The sequence below is a fragment of the Salmo salar genome, chromosome ssa07 (assembly GCF_905237065.1).
Source record: "Salmo salar chromosome ssa07, Ssal_v3.1, whole genome shotgun sequence".
Lineage (NCBI taxonomy): Eukaryota > Metazoa > Chordata > Actinopteri > Salmoniformes > Salmonidae > Salmo > Salmo salar.
This window is the reverse complement of record NC_059448.1, coordinates 42,291,665-42,318,414: the sequence shown is the minus strand read 5'-3', so window position 1 is coordinate 42,318,414 and position 26,750 is coordinate 42,291,665. Positions and strand designations below refer to the sequence as shown.

Genomic DNA, 26,750 nt, shown 5'->3' with positions numbered 1-26,750 from the left:
AGAAACCAGGGTGGCTCAACTTACCCCTTTGGCTCAATTTACTCCACTACATACTTACACACACTGGCAACCACTTCTGAGCCTCATATGGACACACACATACTATATAAATACACACACACACACACACAGCTCATAACAGCCCGTGATGGTTCTCCCCTGCTGGTAGTGTGAGGGCTGTGGTTATTATGGTCCATTGGGAAGAGCTGACTGTCTCCCAAATAGTTATTGTGGTCACCAAGCGGTCCTCACATCCCAGCAGGCATAAACCATCCTCTACCATAGAACATGTGGTCCTGTTTTTGGTCAGAAGCGAACGAGAGAAAAGAGGAAAAACAGACTGAATCCTTGACAAATTGTTCACACAGCACAGCCACCAATGATTTCCTGGTGCTATTTGCTATCACACTGGATTATAAACTCAGCAAAAAAAAGAAATGTCCTCTCACTGTCAACTGCATTTATTTTCAGCAAACTTAAGATGTGTAAATATTTGTATGAACATAACAAGATTCAACAACTGAGACATAAACTGAACAAGTTCCACAGACATGTGACTAACAGAAATTGAATAATGTGTCCCTGAACAAAGGGGGGGGGGGTCAAAATCAGAAGTAACAGTCAGTATCGGGTGTGGCCACCAGCTGCGTTAAGTACTGCAGTGCATCTCCTCCTCATGGACTGCACCAGATTTGCCAGTTCTTGCTGTGAGATGTTACCCCACTCTTCCACCAAGGCACCTGCAAGTTCCCGGACATTTCTGGGGGGGGGAATGGCCCTAGCCCTCACCCTCCAATCCAACAGGTCCCAGACGTGCTCAATGGGATTGAGATCCGGGCTCTTCGCTGGCCATGGCAGAACACTGGCATTCCTGTCTTGCAGGAAATCAAACACAGAACCAGCAGTATAGCTGGTGGCATTGTCATGCTGGAGGGTCATGTCAGGATGAGCCTGCAGGAAGGGTACCACATGAGGGAGGAGGATGTCTTCCCTGTAACGCACTGCATTGAGATTGCCTGCAATGACAATAAGCTCAGTCGGATGATGCTGTGACACACAGCCCCAGACCATGACGGACCCTCCACCTCCAATCGATCCCGCTCCAGAGTACAGGCCTCGGTGTAATGCTCATTCCTTCGACGATAAACGCGACTCCGACAAATGGGCACAAAACCGCGACTCGTCAGTGAAGAGCACTTTTTGCCAGTCCTGTCTGGTCCAGCAACGGTGGGTTTGTGCCCATAGGTGATGTTGTTGCCGGTGATGTCTGGTGAGGACCTGCCTTACAACAGGCCTACAAGCCCTCAGTCCAGCCTCTATCAGCCTATTGTGGACAGTCTGAGCACTGATGGAGGGATTGTGCGTTCCTGGTGTAACTCGGGCAGTTTTTGTTGCCATCCTGTACCTGTCCCCCAGGTGTGATGTTCAGATGTACCAATCCTGTGCAGGTGATGTTACACGTGGTCTGCCACTGCGAGGACGATCGGCTGTCCGTCCTGTCTCCCTGTAGCGCTGTCTTAGGCGTCTCACAGTACGGACATTGCAATTTATTGCCCTGGCCACATCTGCAGTCCTCATGCCTCCTTGCAGCATGCCTAAGGCACGTTCACACAGATGAGCAGGGACCCTGGGCTTCTTTCTTTTGGCGTTTTTCAAAGTCAGTAGAAGGCCTCTTTAGTGTCTTAAGTTTTCATAACTGTGACCTTAATTGTCTACCGTCTGTAAGCTGTTAGTGTCTTAATGACCTTTCCCCAGGTGCATGTTCATTAATTGTTTATGGTTCATTGAACAAGCATGTGAAACAGTGTTTAAACCCTTTACAATGAAGATCTGTGAAGTTATTTGGATTTTTATGAATTATCTTTGAAAGACAGGGTCCTGAAAAAGAGACTTTTAGTAAGTGTACGTTGTGTAGTAAGCTGTTAGTAGCCCATGTGCCTAACTAATAATTTGCTCCCTTTTCCCTTCATAACTTAGCCTGACTTGCTGGTGCACATTTAGTCTATAGCCTGTTTTAGAAAAATGTCATAATTTAATATTGTAAGAGCTTTCATTGTTTGCTTATATGCCCCCTTTATTTATCGTACGGTTCTGACTTGGTGTACAGGGAGAATACTGATAATACTGTAAGAACGGCCCATGTTCTGAATTCTATCACTGTACATTTTATATAGGATATAATTTGTCCCTTTGCAATTGTGTGTGTGGCTGGTATGCTAGCTTTGTGTCCTTGGTGTTGGGAGTGTTGCTATGATTGTCCTCCCTATGCCTCCTCAGGGTCACTACAAGGTGTCTGGGTCTGGGAAAACACAGTCTGAACCTCCCTACATTGTCCACTGTACCTCATTCTAACTCATTGACCATACCCCACCACAGCTGGTACACTCACTTAAACACATTTGCACTCTCCCACACAGCGGGTGACCCCTTCGGTGGGTGGGTGGGGGGTTACAGGTGTTTTACTCGTCTTGGGAACAAGGTCGTCATGGAGGAATAGACACACACCCTTCGTCTTCCTTTCATCTCAGTGCAAGGTGATACTGCTGGGTGTTGGCGTATGATGGGTTGGGGTCACAGATTTGTGTGTGTGTGTGTGTGTGTGTGTGTGTGTGTGTGTGTGTGTGTGTGTGTGTGTGTGTGTGTGTGTGTGTGTGTGTGTGTGTGTGTGTGTGTGTGTGTGTGTGTGTGTGTGTGTGTGTGTGTGTGTGTGTGTGTGAAGAACATTCCATTCGCCCATACACCCAGTCCAAACTCGGCCTCTAGCATGTCTGAGAGTAACCACTCCTGGTGGATCAAATGGACTAATAGGATGGTGGTTGTGATTCCCTTTAGGAAAAGTCAAAAAAGGTTACATTAATTACAATGATTATTATTATTATTATATCTAATGTGGATATTACAGTCACCCCTGAAATTACTGGCACCATTGATACAAATTAGAAAAAAAGACTATGTATAAAATAATAATACAAATACTGAGCTATATTGAATGTTCAAAAATATTGGGGATTTATATTATTTTAGTCATCTTTTTTTCTTCTAAAAAAGAAAGGTATCAGTGGAAGCAAAATATCCCCATAACATCAAAGATCCACCACCATATTTTACAGTAGGTATGAGGTTATTTTCTGCATATGCATCGCCATTGGTTTCTGTGGGCAAAGACCCTTATTTTCCTCTCATCTGACCATTGCACCCGGTTCCAATCCAAGTGCCAATGCCGTTTAGCAAACTCCCGTCTAATTGTGGATTTGGATACTTGGTGACCCCAAGATGCGAGCAACCAAGTTTTCCTCACTGTGCATGGGGACAAGATACACTTCATTTACCAGGGTTGTTTGCCACTGTTCCAGTTGTTTTAAACATATTAATTATTGTCCTAATAGTGGTAAGTAAATAAATAGCTATTTTTGTACCCATTGCCTGATTTCTGAAGGTCAACAACCATGGTGATGGATGACAACTGGATCAGATATGTCTATGTCCTGGGAAATGTTCTTGTTACTTACAACCTCATGCTAATCATATTAGCCTACGTTAGCTCAACCGTCCCGTGGGGGACCCACCGATCCTGTAGAGGTTGTATTAATTAATCGTCATCATTGTAATGAATGTAATCTGTTTTGACTCAGAGCCTAAAGGGAATCCCAACCACCATCCTATTCCTCTATCTCATCCATCAGCCACCAGTCAGGAAGGGTTACTATCAGACGTGCTAGAGGCTGACTTGGGACCGGTTGTATGGACGAATGGAATGCTGCTGACCCACATCCAACCCTGTGACCCCAACCCATCATACTCCTACACCCAGCTGCAGGGCCTGTCTAGCACAGCAAATTGTTTTTCAAAGTTTGATCTGAAACACAACTTTTCCTTGCTCTTCCTGATCCTGATCTGCTTGGCTTAGCGAGAATTCATTTATTTGCCATTTTAGAAGTGAAAGAATCTAATTGTCACCTACACTCACTCACTCACACATTCACTCACTCACTCACTCACTCACTCACTCACTCACTCACTCACTCACTCACTCACTCACTCACTCACTCACTCACTCACTCACTCACTCACAACTCGACTTACTTCTGCTCTTGGCTCCCAGTACCAAAAGGCCACAACAAGCTCATGCTATGCCAGAGGGACTTTGGCAAGCAATACCATCCCCCCCTTGATGTACAGTCTGAAATAATTATATTTCCACAGCTTTTGATGGGCATTCTTGGTGCATGAATGTGACACGCAGACATAACCAAATTGCAGGGCCTGTCTAGCACAGCAAATTGTTTTTCAAAGTTTGATCTGAAACACAACTTTTCCTTGCTCTTCCTGATCCTGATCTGCTTGGCTTAGCGAGAATTCATTTATTTGCCATTTTAGAAGTGAAAGAATCTAATTGTCACCTACACTCACTCACTCACTCACTCACACATTCACTCACTCACTCACTCACTCACTCACTCACTCACTCACTCACTCACTCACTCACTCACTCACTCACTCACTCACACACTCACACACACACACACACACACACACACACACACACACACACACACACACACACACACACACACACACACACACACACACACACACACACACACACACACACACACACACACACACACACACTGAGAGATTGTGGCAGAGTATAGATAGGAAGACTTGGGCCAGTCCGGGTGGTCTGGGGTATAACAACGCTAGAGGCTTAATGCTTTCCTTCTGTTCTGAAGTCAGTGTGAGAAACACCCAGAGACTGGAGTCTCTACAAACCACGAGCGTGCTCTCACAGCTCTGTGCTTCACCACACACACGCTCAGATGCACACACACACAGACACACACACATTCATGCTCAGACATACATTCACAAATCAGGCAAACAGTTTCACACCACCACCACCCCCCATGTGATCCATGCTGTGGAAACCGTTAAGGGATCAGAGAGGAGAGTGACAAAGTGGCAGAGGAGAGGAATTATTTTGATGCCAGAGCACATTCCCATTTCCTTCATTCTCTCTCAGTCCCCCCTGGCCTCACTCTCTCTTATATCACCATCCAGCCCCTCTCTTTATTTCTCTTTAAACACAGGTTAGGGACTTTCCATATCAAAGTGACCTGAATGCATCACCTGTCAATTAGACCAGCTGAGGCACAGCAGTGAGAAAAGGGCCTTCGGGGTTCTGCAATATGTCCACCATATTGAGGAGGGTTTTGGCTGCTGATTTTGCTCTTGTAAAATAGATGATTTGAAGAGGGGATATCATGAGGACGGTGATGGAATGTATTTAGTGTGAAACGTACAAAACCTTGATTTAAATTGCATTGGACGAAGCCTTATGTCGTGTTTTGGGAATAATGAGTGCTAACGAGGGCTAATTGGTGAGAGCGTCTGGTGTAGTCGTAAGCAGTGTGACCCCAGGGCAAACCCAGTATAAACTCCCTCTCCGTACCACAAGTCCCCACATTTATGTGTTCCACCCATAGGACAGGAAATCCATAGCATTATGTTCTTACTGAGGGATATTTCAGATGTGGTTGCTCATTCTCTTAAGCTGATGTAACCCTCTAATGCTCTACTCAGAGTTGCACAGCACATACGCTGTGCAAAATAGTGTTTCAACTGAGGGGTTGTCAACGTGTGTGGAACACTGAAAGTCGAATATATGGTTCTCTGCTTTGTGCAATGTTGTACTTTGTCTTGTCGTGTGCTGTTTTGATGTGCCTTTTTATATTTCACACTTTCTCTGAGGTGATGGCGTTTTCGTTGACCTCCGACACAGGTCTCTCTGCTCTGCAACCTGCCCTGTCCCCGAGCTGACAAGGTAAAAATCCGTCGTTCTGCCCACGAGCAAGGCAGTTAACCCACTGTTCCCCGGGCGCCGAAGACGTGGATGTCGATTAAGGCAGCCCCCCGCACCTCTCTGATTCAGAGGGGTTGGGTTAAATGCGGAAGACACATTTCAGTTGAATGCATTCAGTTGTACAACTGACTAGGTTATCCCCCTTTCCCTTTCCATGTCACTGACAACCACGCTCTGCTAACAACTACTATCTCATCTGCTCCCCTCTTCCGCTCAAATTCTAGTCGTTCACTCTCTTCCTCCGTGTGTCAGAGAGAGAGCGAATGAGGGAGATATTGTCCACTCATCCTACATGGGGGGCAGGAGAATTGGGCCCTAGAACAGGCCTCCATTGATGCGGCGTGTGGGGCTTTTGAAGTGCTATCATGTGAAGGCTCAGGGCTTCAGTGTTCATATCAGCAGGCTGTCTGGCTGTCTGATGCTGCTTGGTTATCTAGCTATGTTGATAGCCACAGGTGGGAATGGGAAACTGACTGAGGGTGGATCTCAATAGTCTAGAGTAGCTTCCTTGTCTCGTATCCCATCCTCCGTCTGTATTGACTTCACAAAGCTGGTGTGCTATGCCCAGCCATGGCTCACTTATGAGGACTGGTACACTCACCCGTGAGAAAGTCCAACCAGGAGCACTTTCTGTTACTACAGAAGGAGGACTGCCCTTCCACACATAGTTTTATATCTTTATATGTCCACTGTTATGGCTGGACACATGTTCAGTTTATTCCATTACCGTCTACATCTCCTCCACTTCCCATTCCATCAACACAGGCAAGATCGCAGCTCTGTCCCAGTTTCCCAACCCTGGTCTCCACACCTATCCTTATCCCGTCTCGTAGAGGGAAACTAAGCATTTATTTCCTGGTGTTGTTGTCAAGGGGGGGGGGGCTTGGTGGGAGTCTGGCTCTTTGATGTGCTGCAGCTGTGAATTCCACCGAGGCCCAGTCCCAGAGCTGATCCACAGAAGCTGGCTCTGTTAACCCCCCCCCCTCCACCCCTCTCCTTCCTCGCTCAGCCCAGGAGTGTGCCACTTCACTCAGACAATGGCTGACTTCATGCTCCCTCCCTCCGCTCCCGTGTTATCATACTGGAGCGGAGGGGGGGAGGGGGGAGACGGAGTGAAGAGGGGGAGACAGGTCTTCTCATTAAAACTCCTGTTGGTCCCCCTCAGTCCAATAAAAATAATCGCTGCTGCTGCGTTTGATCTGGTTTGATCAGTCAGAGACGATGAGGGGTGATAGACATTCTAAGAAACATTCATTAAATGGTTTGGTGCTTTTATCTTTTAGGGGGGAAATAACTTTGTCGGGTTAGAAGACCCCCCCCCCACGACCCCTGTTACCCTGTGTATGTTGAAACGCTCCTCTCCTCTCTGTCTCTACCACTTGTCTTTCTATCTTCTCCCTCTCTCTCACTGTGTGCGTGCGTGAGTGCGTGTGTGCGTGTCAGGGCTGTGTTTCCTTGCCGTTGACAGGGCCAGTCTGGGTGGGATGATTTAGGGGTCTGTGATTCAGGGCGAGGGGTTAACACCCGCGGTCATCCCCTCATAATTCCCTACAGCTGCTCTAACCTAACAGTCTGCACAGAGGGGGTGATAGAAAGAGAGAGATTGAAGCAACTAGAGGTACAGTACCAGTCAAAAGTTTGGACACACCTACTCATTTAAGGGTTTTTCTTTATTTTTAATATTTTCTACGTTGTACCCTTTTCCTTGATGACAGCTTTGCACACTCTTGGCATTCTCTCAACCAGCTTCACCTGGCATGCTTTTCCAACAGTCTCTAAGGAGTTCCCACATATGCTGAGCTGCTTTTTCTTCACTCTGCGGTCCAACTCATCCCAAACTGTCGGGTGATTGTGGAGGCCAGGTCATCTGATGTAGCACTCCATCACTCTCCTTCTTGGTCAAATAGCCCTTATACAGCATGGATGTGTGTTGGGTCATTGTCCTGTTGAAAAACAAATGATAGTCGCACTAAGCGCAAACCAGATGTTATGGCGTATCACTGCAGAATGCTGTGGTAGCCATGCTGGTTAAATATGCCTTGAATTCTAAATAAATCACAGACAATGTCACCAGCAAAGCACCATCACACCTCCTCCTCCATGCTTCACGTGGGAACCACGCATGCAGTGATCATCCGTTCACGTACTCTGCATCTCACAAAGACACAGCGGTTGGAACCAAAAATCTCAAATGTGGACTCATCAGACCAAAGGACAGATTTCCACCGGTCTAATGTCCATTGCTCGTGTCTCTTGGGCCAGGCAAGTCCCCTTTTCTTATTTGTGTCCTTTAGTAGTGGTTTCTTTGCAGAAATTCGACCATGAAGGCCTGATTCACGCGGTCTCCTCTGAAAAGTTGATGTTGAGATGTGTCTGTTACTTGAACTCTGAAGCATTTATTTGGGCTGCAATTTCTGAGGCTGGTAACTCTAATGAATTTATCCTCTGCAGCAGAGGTAACTCTGGGTCTTCCTTTCCTGTGGCGGTCCTCATGAGAACCAGTTTCATCATAGCGCTTGATGGTTTTTGCGACTGCACTTGAAGAAACGTTCAAAGTTCTTGAAATTTTCCGGATTGACTGAACTTCATGTCTTAAAGTAATAATGGACTTTTGTTTCTCTTTGCTTATTTGAGCTGTTCTTTCCATAATATGGACTTGGTCTTTTACCAAATCGGGCTATCTTCTGTATACATCCCCACCTTGTCACAACACAACTGATTGGCTCAAACACAATAAGAAGGAAAGAAATTCCACAAAATAACTTTTAACAAGGCACACCTGTTAATTGAAATGCATTCCAGGTGACTACCTCATGAAGCTAGTTGAGAGAATGCCAAGCTGTCATCAAGGCAAAGGGTGAATACGGGTGAATACTTTGAAGAATCTGAAATATAAAATATAGTTGACTTTTTTTGGTTACTACATGATTCAATATGTGTTATTTCATCGTTTTGATGACTTCACTATTATTCTACAATGTAGAAAATAGACAAATAAAGAAAAACCCTGTAATGAGTAGGTGTGGCCAAATCTTTGACTGGTACTGTACCTACTACCTCACGAATGCACGCATGAGGCGAACACACACATACACACACACAAGGAGTCATCATGCCAGGTAGTCCTGAGGCATGGTCCTAGGGCTCAGGTCACCCCGAGAGAAAGAAAGAAATAGAGAAAGAGAGAATTAGAGAGAGCATACTTAAATTCACACAGGACACTGGATAAGACAGGAGAAATACTCCAGATATAACAGACTGACCCTAGCCCCCCGACACATAAACTACTGCAGCATAAATACTGGAGGCTGAGACAAGAGGGGTCAGGAGACACTGTGGCTCCATCCGATGATACCCATGGACAGGGCCAAACAGGCAGGATATAACCCCACCCACTTTGCCAAAGCACAGCCCCCACACCACTAGAGCGATACCTTCAACCACCAACTTACCATCCTGAGACAAGTCCGAGTATAGCCCACAAAGATCTCCGCCACAGCACAACTCAAGGGGGGGCACTAACCCAGACAGGAAGACCATGTCAGTGACTCAACCCACTCAAGTGACGCACCCCTCCTAGGGATGGCATGGAAGAGCACCAGTAAGCCAGTGACTCAGCCCCTGTAATGGGGATAGAGGCAGAGAATGCCAGTGGAGAGAGGGGAACCGGCCAGGCAGAGACAGCAAGGGCGGTTCATTGCTCCAGAGCCTTTCCGTTCACCTTCACACTCCTGGGCCAGACTACACTCAATCATAGGACCTACTGAAGAGATGAGTCTTCAGTAAAGACTTAAAGGTCGAGACCGAGTCTGCGTCTTTCACATGGATAGGCAGACCATTCCATAAAAATGGAGCTCTACAGGAGAAAGCCCTGCCTCCAGCTGTTTGCTTAGAAATTCTAGGGACAATTAGGAGGCCTGCGTCTTGTGACCGTAGCGTACGTGTAGATATGTACGGCAGGACCAAATCGGAAAGATAGGTAGGAGCAAGCCCATGTAATGCTTTGTAGGTTAGCAGTAAAACATTGAAATCAGCCCTTGCCTTAACAGGAAGCCAGTGTAGGGAGGCTAGCACTGGAGTAATATGCAATTTTTTTTTGGTTCTAGTCAGGATTCTAGCAGCCGTATTTAGCACTAACTGAAGTTTATTTAGTGCTTTATCCGGGTAGCCGGAAAGTAGAGCATTGCAGTAGTCCAACCTAGAAGTAACAAAAGCATGGATACATTTTTCTGCACCATTTTTGGACAGAAAGTTTCTGATTTTTGCAATGTTACGTAGATGGAAAAAAGCTGTCCTTGAAACAGTCTTGATATGTTCTTCAAAAGAGAGATCAGGGTCCAGAGTAACGCCGAGGTCCTTCACAGTTTTCGTTGAGATGACTGTACAACCATCAAGATTAATTGTCAGATTCAACAGAAGATCTCTTTGTTTCTTGGTACCTAGAACAAGCATCTCTGTTTTGTCCGAGTTTAAAAGTAGAAAGTTTGCAGCCATTCACTTCCTTATGTCTGAAACACAGGCTTCTGGTAATGGTGTGTTTCCTCGTGACTATGGGCACATGGAGGTCCAGAGAGCAAGACTTATGTAAACTTGGCAACGCCCACATTTACACTGTCCTGACTTAATTACCCGCTCCTCCAACTCTCCCAGCACCTGTCTATGAGGGAATATCCTAACTTGGGAATATCGCTTACCTGGCAACCACAGGATTCCCGAAACTGGAACTTTCCTAACGTCATCCTCCAGGAACGAACACAACCCTCTGTCTTCCCTCTTCTCTCACCCCTCTGTTCCTCTCACGCTCTTTCTCTCGCTCCATCACTCTCTCACTATTTCACTTTCCCCTGTTTCCCCTCTGGATCAATGCATGGGCCTCCTTGCTGTTACACAGTTAAATGAGGATGGTTCTCATGAGGACATGACAGATCTCCGGTCATGAAGGAGCAGTTAGGCTTAATGGCGTCACTCCTGGATCGCTGTTATTCCCGGTGGTGTCCCCGGCAGCGTTCCTGGCTCAGGGAAATGGGAATAACGTCTGAGGAGAAGCGAGGCCAGCTCATAGTGGAGGGAAACCATCATGTTAAGATGTGTGAGTGTGGATTGTGTTGGCAGGGAGAGTGACTTGTACAGTTTAAGGTACATTATCACATAGGAAAACACACTTGAGTTTTAAGGCACATTAGCAAGCATATAAACATGCATGTATGTTCGCACACAAATGTGGACATACACAGAGAGAGAGAGAGTAGGCTATCACAGGACTGGTTTTTCAGCTGTGCTATGTGTTTTGTTTGACCTTGCAGTTTGATTATACAGTAGTACTAGAGGTCACTTGTACATTAGCTGACATAACACTCACAGACTCTCACATAGCCTCTTCCCTTAGCCTCTTGTTCAGCATCCATCTCACTCTTTTTCTTTTAACCACCTTTCTCTCCATCTGACTCCCCCTTGTTTCTCTCGGATTCTGTCTGCCTCTCTCTCATTCGCACTGAGCACACACACCTCTGCATATTTTTTTTTACCTTTATTTAACTAGGCAAGTCCGTTAAGAACAAATTCTTATTTTCAATGACGGCCTAGGAACAGTGGGTTAACTGCTTTGTTCAGGGGCAGAACGACAGATTTTTACCTTATCAGCTCGGGTTACTAGTCCAACGCTCTAACCACTAGGCTACTTGCCACCCCACCTCTGCATATGTTCCTGTATGCATCTGTTTCCTCATTAGGCATTGTTTCTGGGTGGTATTGTAAACTGGTAATGAGCTGTGTACTGTTGTTCTGATCAGAGGGTGGATGTGTGGGCATTCCGCTGCCAGAACCCACTGTTCTTCTCCTTCCTCCCTCTCACCAAAGCGTAAACATTGCTCTTTTGCTTTTACACATTGCTATGGTAACGCCAAGCATGTCCAATGTGGCGGTGTGGACTGTGGAATACTGTTCAGCAGCAGGCATAGCCCTGGCAATCACACCGAGGATCACCCAAATATGAATAACAGCACTGCATATTCCCTCCAATTCTCCACAAGTCTCTGTTTCCACCTTTAATCATCACTCAATCAGTGTAGTAACTCCACCTTATGGGAAATATTTCCCATATACACTCCCAACTCTGTTACGTGCAGATCTGTAAACATTGATTTGGATTGGTAAAAACATAGAATCCTACTGCTGTTAAACCTTTACAGATGCGGTTGGGACTTTATCCGGCTTCTGGCATGCGTAGCGGGCTCTGTTAAAGAGAAAAGGGGGTGTATGATCTAGTAAATCCAGCTCTACGCTCGCTCCCAATCAGGGGTTTCATTTAAGTGATTCCTGGCCCTGCGTCTCTCGTTTGTGGTCGCGGCAGCCCAATTATGGGTGCATGTTGCAATAACTGTACCATTATCCACCGAATATTCCACCAGTCACTGTTCATTTGGCTCTCCTGCCATGACGACGTCGTTCCCTGAGTTTGGGCTGTCTACTACTGACTGACTGGCTCACTAAGACTCTGGGCTTACCGAGACTTCTCTCTCACTTTAGTCCTCTTTCTCTCCGTCTTTGTTCCTGTGCCTTTGTTCCTGTCTCTCCATCTCGATTTCTATGTCTCTCTGTTCCTGTCTTTGTCTCTCTGTGTCTTCCTCTGCACACTCCTAACAACAACAAAGCTTGCAATGGACTGCCCATAAGAACTGGACTGCCTAACCTTCCATTGGCCAGATCTGAGTCCCAAAAAAAACAGTACAATATCAGATTAAGTTTAATACCTGACACAAACAAACCCTTGTTGAACCTCTGGGGTTGTGTTGGGATGACTCAGTCCTGGCCTGGACTCTTGTTATAGGTTTCCCAGGTTCTCCAGTTCTGGTCCTCACTGCAGTGGATCTATAGCGCTCTCATGGCTCCATTTCACTTAGTACGGGCTAGTGCTTGCGGCTAACGCTCATGTTAGCTTTAGCTACTCATGCTCTGTTGATCTTTACACGGTCATAGGGACTGGTCATCTCAGCCTGCGGTTTCCAGAGGTCACTCTGTTGCCAGGTTACATCATGGTTGTTGTTGTGGATGTGGAGGAAGGACTGTATGGTTAAAACGTACTTTAAATGACCACACAGTCATTAAATGTATTTGTTTATGTGATTGGCAGTAAAGTCTCCTAATGGCCATATGGTGGCTCTGATGGTTCAAAGTTCCTCCATGAACAAAGCGCTTTCAGGCTGAGAGTTGGGAATGGATATAGATAAAGAACCTAGTTGAAGAAGTCATTGTTTTCCCATATGCATGGAATTGAAATCCCCCTTGAAATTTCATGAATTAAAATCCGCAACATTCTGGCGCAATTGTGATTGTACTTCTAGGAATCTGCATACATATCTTACACTGGCTGCGCTGAGAGGCTGGGAAAAGTCCTTGTGAGCTGCAAGTGATTGAACATTTGGCAGTGTGGATATCGCTGTGTGGCAGACACATTCCAGATTGGCTGACCATTGTTTCCACTGGGATCTGGCTGGGTTTCTTTCCCCTTTTGACTTGGCACTCTGTCTCATGTACTTCATAGTGCCATCATGGGACTTCCTGCCAAAAGGTCTTCATGTCTTTTATCATGATTTTGTTGTATACGTTTGTTCATACATTCCAGTGTGATGCATTGTACAGGTATTACTCTCTGGTATTTTTTTATTGAACCTTTAATTAACCAGGAAGACCCAGAGGAGCCGCCGCAACATGATACACACACACACACACACATTTATTACCACACACACTCTGCCCCTTGAGGAGAGCAGGAGACGTGTGTGTGTGTGTGTGTGTGTGTGTGTGTGTGTGTGTGTGTGTGTGTGTGTGTGTGTGTGTGTGTGTGTGTGTGTGTGTGTGTGTGTGTGTGTGTGTGTGTGTGTGTGTGTGTGTGTGTGTGTGCGTATATATGTGGGTTAGAGGGTCACTGATTGATAAGGATGTGTGTGCGGTAATAAATGTGTCTGTGTGTATGTGTGTGTATCATGTTGCGGCGGCTCCTCTGTGGTTCTGGGGTAGAGGTCTGAGCGTTAGAGCTGTCAGTTCAGAACTCTTCTCATTTCCTCTGTGTGTAATAAGGAACTCTTATCTGATGGCTGACCATATGCATTCTGAAAGACGGTTATACTGCTGTGTGTGTATGTGTGTGTGTGTGTGTGTGTGTGTGTGTGTGTGTGTGTGTGTGTGTGTGTGTGTGTGTGTGTGTGTGTGTGTGTGTGTGTGTGTGTGTGCGTGTGATGATCTGCTAATCCTATAGCCCTATTTGTGCAATATCCCGTATCTCCTTTGGGATATTGCTCGACATTTTTATAAGCTCTACTTTGATGTTTAGAGTGTCTGGAGACTGGTGTACACACAACAAACTTCTCAGAAGTCCAGCTTTTTCTCTACCATGTCCCACAGCAATTTTCCCTGTCATTACAATCACATGATATGACAAACTTGTTTATATTCATCCCATAATTCTTTAATAGTCCTCCTCCGTGCGTGACTGGCGGTAGTATTCCTCTCTTTCGCTTGGACCACTGGGAGTGCGATCAGAAGACATCTGGGAAGCTCAGAGGGTGGTGGACGTGAACACCCAGGGCCCTGGAGGGAACCTAGTGGAACCTGCATCCTCCCACATTCTGTGGCATGGTTCTTGGTCACTGTATCTGTCTGCAATAATGACTTGGTGATGTAATGACTGAAGGGGAATCCATTCCATGGTTTATGGTCTATCCCTATGGTCTAATCAATGTCACTCTAACAAGGGTTGTTTATGTCTTCAAGACCATGTCCGCGTTCAACAGTTACATAGTGACCTGTGATTCATTTTGATTGGACAGCCAATGGTTTGTGAGGGCTACGGTGCATCAGAGAGGCTGGTTTGATCGGATGCGTGCTTAGGGAAGTAGTAAGCAATACAGGGATGTGTGTGTGTGTGTGTGTGTGTGTGTGTGTGTGTGTGTGTGTGTGTGTGTGTGTGTGTGTGTGTGTGTGTGTGTGTGTGTGTGTGTGTGTGTGTGTGTGTGTGTGTGTGTGTGTGTGTGTGTCATTCTCTAATGTGTTGAATATTCCACTCTTTCACTCGTCCTCCCTAACTCCCTCCTCCCATTCATTCCCACACCGGAGAGTAAAATGTAATTTTCCCACAAGAACTAAAATAACATTTCCTCAGAACTCAGGCAGCAGTCTTGTTAACATGTCAACATTTATGAAATACATGGCGCATATACTTCAGCTAGGGTAGAATTGAAAACAGTACTCTAGCCAGAAAACACTCTACCCTTTCGTTCTTTTCCCCTCTCTCACAAGAAACGAATAACAAAAGCCAATACAATACACACGATTTGACAAAAATGGATGTTGTGCAGTTTTTAGGGCAAGAAAACAACTAGTCTGCCAGAGAATACTTGTCTAAGTGTACCTGACCGTTTAGTGTTTTCCTTCTGTTGTTGGAATATGGTGGGGAGCCCAGAAAGACCTATGGAATATTGGGGGTTTAGCCCCAAGCGTGACAGATAGGATTACAACCTAATAGCATCTGATCAAATCCTATTGATGACCGACTATATGAAATGCTCTTTAACCCTTTACACTCGTGGGGATTGACCTATATGGATAGGGCTACATTGAAATGTTTCTTACAGGAGAAATATGAAAAGCATATGCATAACCATGGTAGCAATTGAAAGGGATCCGTTTTGAGGTTATGGGAAAATGATTAGACCAAAATTGAGGACACAACAGTTCACCAAGACTGAATCCAAACATTACACTGTTGATTTTATGTGTATTTTACATTTACTGTACTTTGGCCACATTTGTTGATTAACGAAATCTGAATACATTCATTAACGTGGGGTAGGTGCAACATAAGACAACAACAAAAAATGACAAGGGTTTGAGTGAGGGGACTAACTGGTGTCTCCAAGTGGACACACACCTCTCCAAAGTGTGCACAGTTCCTAAGTCATTTCAATTTCAATCTCAAAGAAGAGTCTTCAACTATAAGGTGTTTTTTTGATCTCTCCTAGCCGTGCCTTTGAGCAACTAGAGCAAGAACACTTGTAGTTGTTTTGTTTGGAACACTGCCCTGCATCCCCTCCATCACACAATTACTGTTGTTGTTTACGCAATCTAAAAACGGTCCCGTTTTTAATCTCAAACTGGGTCAGGTGGCTATCATTTGAAAACTTGTTCTGTTGCTAATATGACTAGCTAAATTATAAATGAATTAGGCTTTCACAGAGCAATTCAGAGAAACAGATCGTAATTTTGTCATGCGTGCATTCTGTTCGGAACAACCCAGGGTATGACGTCAGGTCATCTTGTAGTGGTCATAAACATTGACATGTTCATGACCACTAGTTTTATGATATGGAAATGTGAAGTGCACATTTGGACTCACAGGTGTTTGTCTTGCTTGTATGACATTAAATCGGTATTTATTATCATCCTCGACGTCTTTCAAAATACAGTGAGTCCTCTTAATTCACAGCATTTCCCTCACTCAGACGACAACATTTTGGTAAAAGTTGCCCAATTAGCAGGAGGGATGGGGGAAACTTCTTGTCGCACTAGGTGCTCAAGTTCAGAATGGCTGTCAGTCAAAACCCACACAGCGCTGTGAAGCGCAGAGCCTGAGGTCTGACATCCTGTACAGCATGTTACTATACTGCCACAATGCTCCAATTTAGGCGTTTATCAGTGCCCGAATCTGCCATTTTCAACCCGTGTAAGGGTATGAGTATAAAGGGCCTCAGATGGAATCTGCATTAGGGGGAAATAGGGTCACAGGCCGCCTCACCACCCATTAGGGGGAAACAGGGTCACTGGCCGCCCCACACCCGTTGTCACTGTTTTTGTTGCCGTACTGAGGAGCGTCGCGTAGCATGGTACAAAACAATGGCAGTACGTATTGTGCTCTTCTATCGTGTGTGCGATGACGCCAGAGGGGAAAAAACAGTGGTGGTTGTTTGCAGTAACTTCGTTTGTTGTTGTAGTATCACAAACGGATGTGGCAGTTTCATCATTAAGGACTCCAGCTTTTAAGGTGGCTGTTCAAGCTGTCACAACAGGTTGTGTCAATGACCTAAAAACGGATTATAAATTGTTACCTCGGAATGTCCCTCTCGTTATTATATATACTGCATTTACTCTGAAGATCTTTACTGATCAATCAAACCGGTAAAGCCTAAGAGTTATTTTGCTCAAGGCTGGTATTTCTATTGTATTTCGACGACTTTTTACTGGGTCAGTATTTTATTTCCACTGTGTTCTTTGGGAGTCAGAGGCTCTCCTATAACCATAAAATTGACTCTCCGAGGAGAGGAATCCAGCGCTTTACAGTATAACTGCCCTGAAGGAACTCTAGAGCTCTGTTGCCTTGTTGTCAGAACGTACAGTGTATTTCAGCAGTCTTTCTAGGGATTGGCCTGTCGTCTCAACAGCAGCCAACAACCACTGGGAGACCCGGCATGAAGACTGAGGTGAAAGAGATTCCCCCTAGCTTTATTGTTTTATACAGTTGTATTGTTTTATTCAGGATTACACCGAGCCTATCTTCAGAGGAGTGATTTTCGGAGTGTGTGTTTGTACCTGGGTGTGTTTCCCTTGCGCTACTACTTCTCAAGCCGAGCTCCATTATCCGAGCTCCCTCTCTGCTTGCCAGATTCAGCTGGCTTTCCCGCCCTACTGTTGACGCATTGACAGGAAAAGCTTGATACCCTTTTGAGACATAGAATTTCCCAAATATTTATTATATCCCCAAATATTTATTATTTTGTGTTATTCCTTTTTCCCCCAATTAACTTTTTGTTCCGATCTCAACCCCTACTTGTCTTCCTACTAAGCTGGCTTCTCTAATGAGTAGGGTCCTTTTGGTCCTGGAGGATTGGAGTCGGTAGATTGACCAGCCTTTGTCTGCTCCAACAAAGGCAGGTAGTGGTGTCTTAACAAGGCCACTTGGCACAGAGACAAGCAGCTATGATCTAATGGAGAGCACGGTCGGATTAGCTGTGTGTGTGTGTGTGTGTGTGTGTGTGTGTGTGTGTGTGTGTGTGTGTGTGTGTGTGTGTGTGTGTGTGTGTGTGTGTGTGTGTGTGTGTCGGGGATTAGCACTCCCTTGTATCGAGGTTGGTTAGCATAGCTCTTTGATCAATGCAGATTACTGTAGTGTTGGACTCAGAACCTTATAACCAAGTCACCCCCCCCCCACACACACACACTACATTCTCCTCTGAAGTACTGCTCTCTAATCCCTCGGTGGCCACAAACCATCTCTTGGTTTTCAGCACTTTATTAACCGAATGTGACGTTAGGAGAGTCCTATCGGAGAGCCTGGCTGAGAATTGATGGTCCATGAATCAGGGGTTTTCACTGAGGGCTGGTGTTATTAAAGCTCCCTGTTGGAGAATTAATTTTAAGGAGGAGGAAAGAGATCTTGACATCAGATAAAATGCTGGTCTATATGTGTACCTGCCACTGTAAAATAAAGAGGGGGGGTTGAGAGAAAGAGAGGGAAAAGATTGAGAAAGGGCAGAGAAAATATATGTACTGTATATACAGATCTTTTTTACGTGGCAGCGAGACTCTCCGGTCCGTTTTAAGAAGAGGGATGGAGGGAAGGATGAAAGGTGGCCGCGGTGCGTTTCCTCCATAACGGCGGTTGGGCCGTGGCCCCAGGCGGCTCCCTCAGACCCCAGGGCCTCTGTGTTTGTGGCGTGTACACTGTGCACAGGTACGAACAAGAAAATCCCTGTTAAGTTGTCTTGTGGCACTTTGTTGAGAGCTGCGCCGGAGCCGTGGGGAATGTGGTGTGGACGTGTGAACTGAAGACCCTCAGAGGGAGGTTGGGTGGCTGTGTGTGTGAGGTTCAGTTTCTTCATGTCCCTTTTGAAAGGGAAAGTGTATGTTTGTGTAAGTGTGTGTGTGGGGGGGGAGCATCTAGGTTTGTGTGTGTGAGGTTCAGTCGCGCCGCAAGCCCGATATAAGAGGAGGTGCCTGGCGGTGTCTCTGTACTTAGGGCCAGACGGTCGGGCGGCTCCCACGGGGCCCCTGCGATACGTAGCTTCCCGGCCGCTGTCATTCATCTGGTTAGGTTTGTTTGACCTCTGACCCCTCACCTCCAACCATTTGACCCCCCACCACCACCAACCTCAAGGAGAGGGACAGCGCCCACCGCCAAGCTCTCTAATACCGAAGGGAAGAGAGAAAGAAGGGAGTAATGGCGAGAAATGAGTTGAGTAAAGAAGTGAAAGAGTGTGAGAAAAGAGAGGGCCCAAAAGAGAGATGGAAACACAGTGAGTGAGGTAATGGCAGAAAGGTCATTACCATTACCCGGTGAATTAAGGGTTAAATAAAATAAAAATTGAGACAGGGATGACTCATTGGTCGGAGACTGGTTTTACAGTAACTGCCTCCCATAACTAAAACAGAGAGGGGAAAACATTATCATTCCTATCAGTACACAACTACAGCTATGAATGCCTTTGACAAAGGAGATTTCCATCGTCTATATGGTTGTATAAATGGTCAGATGAGTTGAATTGTTGAATTCATATGGTCATAAATCTACCCCAACCTGCCATTTGCATTACTGTGTTTCATCGTGACAACATGGATACTAGAACAATACCACTGAATGGATACTAGAACAATAGCACTGAATGGAAACTACAACAATAGCACTGAATGGATACTAGAACAATAGCACTGAATGGATACTAAAACAATAGCACTGAATGGATACTAGAACAATACCACTGAATGGATACTAGAACAATAGCACTGAATGGATACTAGAACAATACCACTGAATGGATACTAGAACAATAGCACTGAATGGAAACTACAACAATAGCACTGAATGGTTACTAGATTACAACATCAACTCAACATGATGGAGTTCCCTCAGCCTCCCAGTACAATGGACCATTCCTCATAATCTCATCTATCTCTCTCTCCCTGTGTCTACGCAGGACTGTGGCCTGGTGGTGCAACCAGATCAGCCCTGTGGTTTGGAGCCACTCCCTGGGCCACTCTCTCCAGGCGAGCCCCTGGCCCCAACTCGGCCCTGCACCTCTGGGGATGTACCAGGTCTGTCCCCCCCCAAAAGATATCACTTCACATTGTTTTTATAGATTACGTTCCATACATAGCTGAGAGGCTTTATGAATTACTGTCAGAAAAATTATTTCACTACAGGATCCTCAGAAATGTTCTACTTAGAAATAATTCTCATTGCTCTGAAATGTTATGCATACGTGCCCAGATGTCCATATAAAACCTTGCTGTGTGTGTATCTGTACAAGGCTTATTTAAGCCGGCCAACACACTCTGCCCTTTGATTGAAGTGCAAAAGGTCAGAGGTTAAACTCAGCTATTAAAATCCAATATCCTACCCTGCAGGGCAGAGAATAAATGTCAGCAGGGAGAGCAATGTGACGTGTGTGTGTAGAATTATAACTCTCACAGTGTGAAGCTTTGCTGGTGAAAAGTCTGTCTAGATTTTCTTCATGGAAATAGTTTATTAATTATTAATGAATATAGACATGTTTTTTGGAGCAGGAACAATTAACCACTTCATTCACTTCTGGTTGTCTGATTGCCTGTCCTTCTTCTCTCTCCATTTCTTTCCCTCCCTCTCTTTTTCTCTCCCCAGGTCGTTGGGTGGTTCCTTGCCTCAGCTGTGCCGACAACCGGACCTGTGACTGGAGAGAGGTTGCCTGGCAACCCGAGGGCTGTTACCACCCCTTGCTGGACCACCCCCAGCTGCAGGACTGCATGATGTACAGGAAGGTAAGCCCTAAGGCAGGGGTAGGCAACTAAATTCATCAGTGGGGCGATTTTTGTCGAAGTGGATGGTCGTGGGGCCGGAACATAATTATAATAATTGTTTAACTGCAAATTGACCACAACTAAGCTCAGAAATAGATTTTATGAGAAAATAACAATCATGTCATACCTTGTTTACCCTGAGACACAATCACATACACTACATGGCCAAAAGTACACCACTCCATGGCCGAGTAGCCGCACACTAGCCTAAGATCACCATGCACAATACCAAGCGTCGGCTGGAGTGGTGTAAAGCTCGCCGCCATTCGACTCTGGAGCAGTGGAAACTTGTTCTCTGTTCTCGCTACAGTATACAATGACAGTCTAGATGAGTCTGTGATTCCAACTTTGTGGCAACAGTTTGGAGAAGGCCCTTTCCTGTTTCAGCATGACAATGCCCCCGTGCACAAAACTAGGTCCATACAGAATGGTTTGTCCAGATCAGTGTCAAAGAACTTGACTGGCCTGCACAGAGCCCTGACCTGAACCCCATCGAACACCTTTGGAATGAATTTGAACGCCGACTTCAAGCCAGGCCTAATCGCCCAACATCATTCCTCAACCACACTAATGTTCTTGTGGCTGAATGGAGGCAAGTCCCCGCAGCAATGTTCCAGCATTTAGTGGAAAGCCTTCCCAGAAGAGGCTGTTATAGCAGCAAAGGGGAAACCAACTCCATATTAAAGCCCATGATTTTGGAATGAGATGTTTGACAAGCAGTCTATGTCCATAGTCCATGACCTGAGTTCAGGCACTGCTCTCATGTTCCTAGCTAGCTCTCTTCTCAGGTTACTGTCCCACAATCTACTAACAGTACAGATTAGAAATGAGTTTGTTCCCCAAAAGCGGTAGGTAGTTGGGGCAGGTTAGCAGCGGGCGCTAACTGGGTGCTAACTAGGCGCTAACAAGGCCTTCCAGCTGAGTCATAAAAGACAACACATGGATCCAGACAGACAGCAGCGCCGACAGATTCAGTGAGAGTGCTAATATTTTCCACATGCATAAAACTTGCGCACGTGCACACACACACACACACACACACACACACACACACACACACACACACACACACACACACACACACACACACACTATGTCTATGTGTGTGAGAGATATTGCACAGGGGATAACGGAATGATATGGAAGCCAGCTGTACTTTAGAGTGTGCTTGGTCAGCACTGAGCGTGAGAAAGGTGTCGGCAGATGTGTGTGTTAGGACTGCGCTAACCAGCATGCATCTGGTCTAAAGATGGACCAGAGATGATCATGTAAGGATAACAAGACAAGGCAGTGTCTAGCACATTTCCCTTGTGAGTTAATTTGAGGGCTGAACCATCCCTCAAACATCTCTGTTTTTCTTTTTCTCTCTCTACCTCTCTCCGTCTCATTGAAGCCAGGTGGTGAGGATAGATGAGGTAGGCTATGGTATGATGCCTCTGAGGTGAGAGAGTGGGGTTTATATGACGCTGTATGAATAGGTCTGTAAACCCAGCAGGGGTTGGCAGAGCTGAGGACAGGATGAGTGGTGGAGGGACAGAAGCAGTATACTGTATGAACTAAAGTCTTAGCCTGTAGTTTAAATCCTCCAGTAATGCTAATGGGAGGGCATGTAGTTTGCTGCACTGGTGTCACAGTACGGAGCGGGCCTCAGGGATGTAAAGCCGTTAAACCAACCCAGGAAATATATAAGGCATAATATATAAGGCATAATACCTTAGAGGAGTGTTATTTAAAGTTTTTTAGCGGGGACCCCATTTTGTCTGGGAGAATTTCTGGGGACCCCATTTTTTTCCCAAGAATTTATTGCGCTCCCACCCCAAATCTAATGACACAACCTTCAAATTGGTCAATTTAGATTTTTACATCAACAAAATAACCTTTGATTCATTGCATTTTCATATTTGATCAAAATGAAAAGAAACCAATAAATACATTTACTCAATAAAATTGCATCTTTCAAATGATCATTCTCAAAAATGTTTGTGTATTGCCCCATACAACAATCTTTACTCTTAATTATTGTTCCTAAAAAAAACAAAAAAACATTTTTGCGACCCCAGCTTTGAATACCACTGCCTTAGAGCCATAGTAGGTATTACAGTCCTAGGGCTTTCTATAGGCTTAGTCAAATCTCTCTAGGGAATGTGGATAGTGGTTTAATGAAAGCTGTCTCTGGTGAATGTGGGTAGTGGTTTGTGAAAGAGTTGCCAGTTACTTCCAGGTCAGAGGTCAGTGTGGGGCTTTAGCCACTTTATCTCACATTGCAGCAAATTTTAATAAAGCCTCTCAACTTCCTGTCCTCACACACCCTGCCCAGTCTACCCCTTTGGCTTTTCACGTTTCAACTCTTGACTGTTTCTGGCAGGAGACTTTAATATGGATCTGTATCAATAGTGATTTGATGCATGAGTTACGAGTTACGTCAGTTTGCTCCAGATGTCGTGTTTGTTACCTTTCTCTGGACTTCCCCATTTCTCATCAACAGATTTGGACAATCAGAAGCTTTTGACAAAGATGAGATGTTTGCCACCTAAACTACAGTCCATCTGTTTTGGCTCTGTTCTGTGTTTGAAAAGGCTCTTTCACACACTGATTGGCTTAGCTGGAAACTGACTTGGGCACTGTCATATCACTTTTGATATGTCATATTGTGTTATGTGGATTGGTCGTAATAGAAGCATCCCACTGGGCACAGACGTCAATTCAACGTCTCTTCCACTGGTTGAACGTAATTTCATTGAAATTACGTGGAAACAGCGTTGATTCAACCAGTGTGCCTAGTGGGATTTGCCTTTCATGTGTTCACATTTTGGCAATGCTGCAGTCAGCCATAAAGGTCAGCAGTTATATATTTAAGTACATGCCAGTCAACTACTGTCAAATCATTTTGAAGTGCAAATTCAATGAATACTGGGCCATATTCATTAGGCAGCAAACCAAAGAAATGGGCTGAAACAGGGAGGGACTAAATTAACTTGTCCAATAAGAAAAGTTCATTTTCGTTTTATGCTCCAAAACACTTTGGTACGTTTTTCTACGGTGTGCCCTAATGAATACAACCCAGGTGTTCTCGATCCTGTCACATCAAAATCATTATTCTTGTCACTCAGGTAATGTTCATAGGTGACTCCACTAACCGGGGGATGATGTACTTCCTGATGGAGCGGGTCAATTCTAGTCTGGAGGACTGGGGCAAGGCACACGACAGCCTGATCTATCGCAAGGTCAATCAGGGACACACACACGTCTCCTACTCCTACTACCCCCAGTTCTGGCTGGAGCAGAGCCACAGACCCACCTTCCAGAGGGCCCTGGAGCAGCTCATACTGAGGTGAAGGAGAGGGGGAGTCTGGGTGGGTGGATGGGTGAGAGTGGGCGTTAGCGCCCCTGCTGCACTACAGTATGTCCTGTAATCACTGAAGTCTACTCATCAGCTGTTAGATTGGCATCAAGAAACCATATGTATGTAGAAGCCATTTTGGCTCTTAGCTCCCATAGACACTCGAAGCCCTGTCCCCCCATATGGAGAGGAAGCCTTAATCAGTTGCTGTGATCAAAGGGCCGGGGGCTGCGTTTAAGAGTCATGTGTTAGGAGTCGTGTCACAGTGTAATTTAACACAGCAGGTCTCCCAACCACGACTCTCTCTCTGGGACCGCACTCTGCTTTGGATGTGGCTACTGAAGGATATGCTGAGCAGGTGGTGTGGTGTGGTGTGTGTGTGTGTGTGTGTGTGTGTGTGTGTGTGTGTGTGTGTGTGTGTGTGTGTGTGTGTGTGTGTGTGTGTGTGTGTGTGTGTGTGTGTGTGTGTGTGTGTGTGTGTGTGTGTGTGTGTGTGTGTGTGTGTGTGTGTGTGAAAGCAGTAGCGCGTTGTCAGCATGTGTGCCTATGCCTGTTCAATAGACATAGTCCTACTGCCGAGCTGATGTCTTTTTGACCTTTGATCCCCTCCGAAGGTCGCGACCCCTGGAGAACTCCCGTCAGACTGTGCTGGTGGCAGGAGGTGTCCAGTGGCTCAACACCAACCACCTAAGGATCATGAGAGAAGTGCTGGAGAGGTAAACCCACTGATGAATACACTCTGTGGCAAATGCCCTTCCTGACCGTTCAGGAATTAGCAACTGCTTAATTAAATCTATTCACTGGCCAATAGACCTCATTACCCATTTCTCTCCTCCAGGGAAGGGCTACAGGATATCATGGTGGTGGTGAAGTCTCTGGGCATGGGCTTCCATCTCCCTGTGGACGGCATCCGCTCTCTCTCACTGGTAGGTCCATCCTCCCGTTTGTGTGCGTTCAGTTTCACTCTTGGTGTCTCCTCAACTCTTTTCTCTGTTTGACTGATCGGTTTCTCTCTCTCTCTATCACTCTCTCTCTCTCTCTCTCTCTCTCACTCTTCCTCTCCCTCTCTTTCCCCCTCAGCTTCTCTCTTCACTCTTAATTATTTTTCCACGCTGTTCACATTACTGCTTATCTGTCCAAGTTTTTAAAAGGCAGTGCTTAGTCACCTGGTGGATAGCTCTTTGCCCGTGCCATGTGTATTTATCTAAAACATTATTGGCTAATAGTCCATGGCTTCCAACATGCTGACTGGTCCAACATCAGCAATGGGCCCCTGTTCAACAGCAATACAACTAATTGAATTCAAAGGCCAGTTATACTTCAGGCGTGTTGCAATAGGGGCCTCAGAGAACTGTACAAAAATGTTATGGCTACGATATGGCTCCCAATGTGAATGTTTTAAGATAGTTTTTCCTTCTGTTGAGTAGCGATTACTTCTTTGTTGTCTTACTTTAACTTGCCCAGAGAGGAGTACAGGAGCTGTACAGAGAGAACAGCAACATCATCACCGCCGCAAAGCACTATGGGTATGAGGTCATAGACACATTCAGTGTCACCATGGGCCGCTACAAAGAGTTCCTGCAGGGACGGTGCGCCTGCCATTTTCATGAGGTAACCCCTCTCATCCCGCCTTCACCCTCGTCTAAATAATAAACACCACAGCACTCCAAGTTCTTGCCCCGCCCTTATTGAAATGCAGCATGTTCCTTTTGTTTACCGTAGTTTATAGTCATTCTCAGTATTTGGTTACGTCCTAGTCAGTTATTCAAATCACAGCACAATGTTACCAACACTTTAACACAGGTATTGCATGTCTCTCTCTGGATACAGTAATTGATACCAATTATAACTAATGGTTTGTCTAAACCTCAGTGGCCAGAGAGCACAGCTAGTTCCACAGCAAGCTCTTTCCCCAAGGACTCCCTCTCCCACTGTCATTTCTGAAATAACTTCATTATGGATACTTGCTATTACTGTTCGCGCACACGCCGACTTACCAGGAGGGAATCTTTGGGCTCAAATAATCCTGGGCTTTAACCCTACGGTAGATCCAAATGCCGAACTGCCATTTTCTGGGCCCAGAGGAAATCGGTTCTTATGCCCTCTTGATTAAACAATCCCCCTCCATGTCAGGGAGCTTTCTAGAAGTAAATCCTGCTGTACCACACATACACACACACACACACACTCCCCTTCTGCCCCCTCTCCAGCTCCCTGTATAAAGAACAGTCACTTGTTTTAATTCAGCTATAAAATTGTCCCATGGACTGGTTAATCAGTAATTAGCCGTTAGGCCGGGTTTTATTGGGCAGTAAAGCTCCACGTTGGTAGCAGCTGGGCCCCAGGGTGCTTGTGAAGTGGTTTCGGTCATATATACGAGGGCCTGTGCCCCCCTCCGTACCCCCGCCCCTCCGTACCCCCGCCCCTCCCCTCCCAGTTCATATGTGTCTTAAGTGACAACAGGATTTCCCATAAGGAAGCCAGAAGGTGTATGGGATCCATGAGTGAAGTAATGTCTAACCCAAACCCCTGAGGGGACGGACAGGGTTTCTGTTATGTCAGGATTTAGGTCAGGCTTGGATTGTTCCAGTGTGGTTTATATTAAAGGAACCCCAGACTGTGACGATGGGTTTGCGCTCTGTTCTGTTCCGTGAAACCCCAGGCAACGTTAGCCAGCCTCCGGTAGTACAAGCTCTGGCCATGGTCTAGTTACCTAGTTACAGTATA

The 26,750-nt window shown here is 45.7% G+C and overlaps 1 protein-coding gene across 2 annotated transcripts in view; it reads left to right on the top strand.

Annotated features, from left to right (window-relative positions):
• Positions 1 to 26,750, top strand: part of LOC106609304 (cadherin-like and PC-esterase domain-containing protein 1) — an 80,097-nt gene that overhangs the window by 51,535 nt on the left and 1,812 nt on the right. For both annotated transcript variants that reach the window (XM_045722004.1, XM_014207972.2), the window contains exons 15-20: positions 19,825 to 19,942; positions 20,508 to 20,644; positions 23,794 to 24,014; positions 24,638 to 24,739; positions 24,862 to 24,949; positions 25,488 to 25,634. In XM_045722004.1, coding sequence (XP_045577960.1) covers positions 19,825 to 19,942; positions 20,508 to 20,644; positions 23,794 to 24,014; positions 24,638 to 24,739; positions 24,862 to 24,949; positions 25,488 to 25,634 — 813 coding nt within the window. The remainder of the gene's footprint in view (positions 1 to 19,824; positions 19,943 to 20,507; positions 20,645 to 23,793; positions 24,015 to 24,637; positions 24,740 to 24,861; positions 24,950 to 25,487; positions 25,635 to 26,750) is intronic.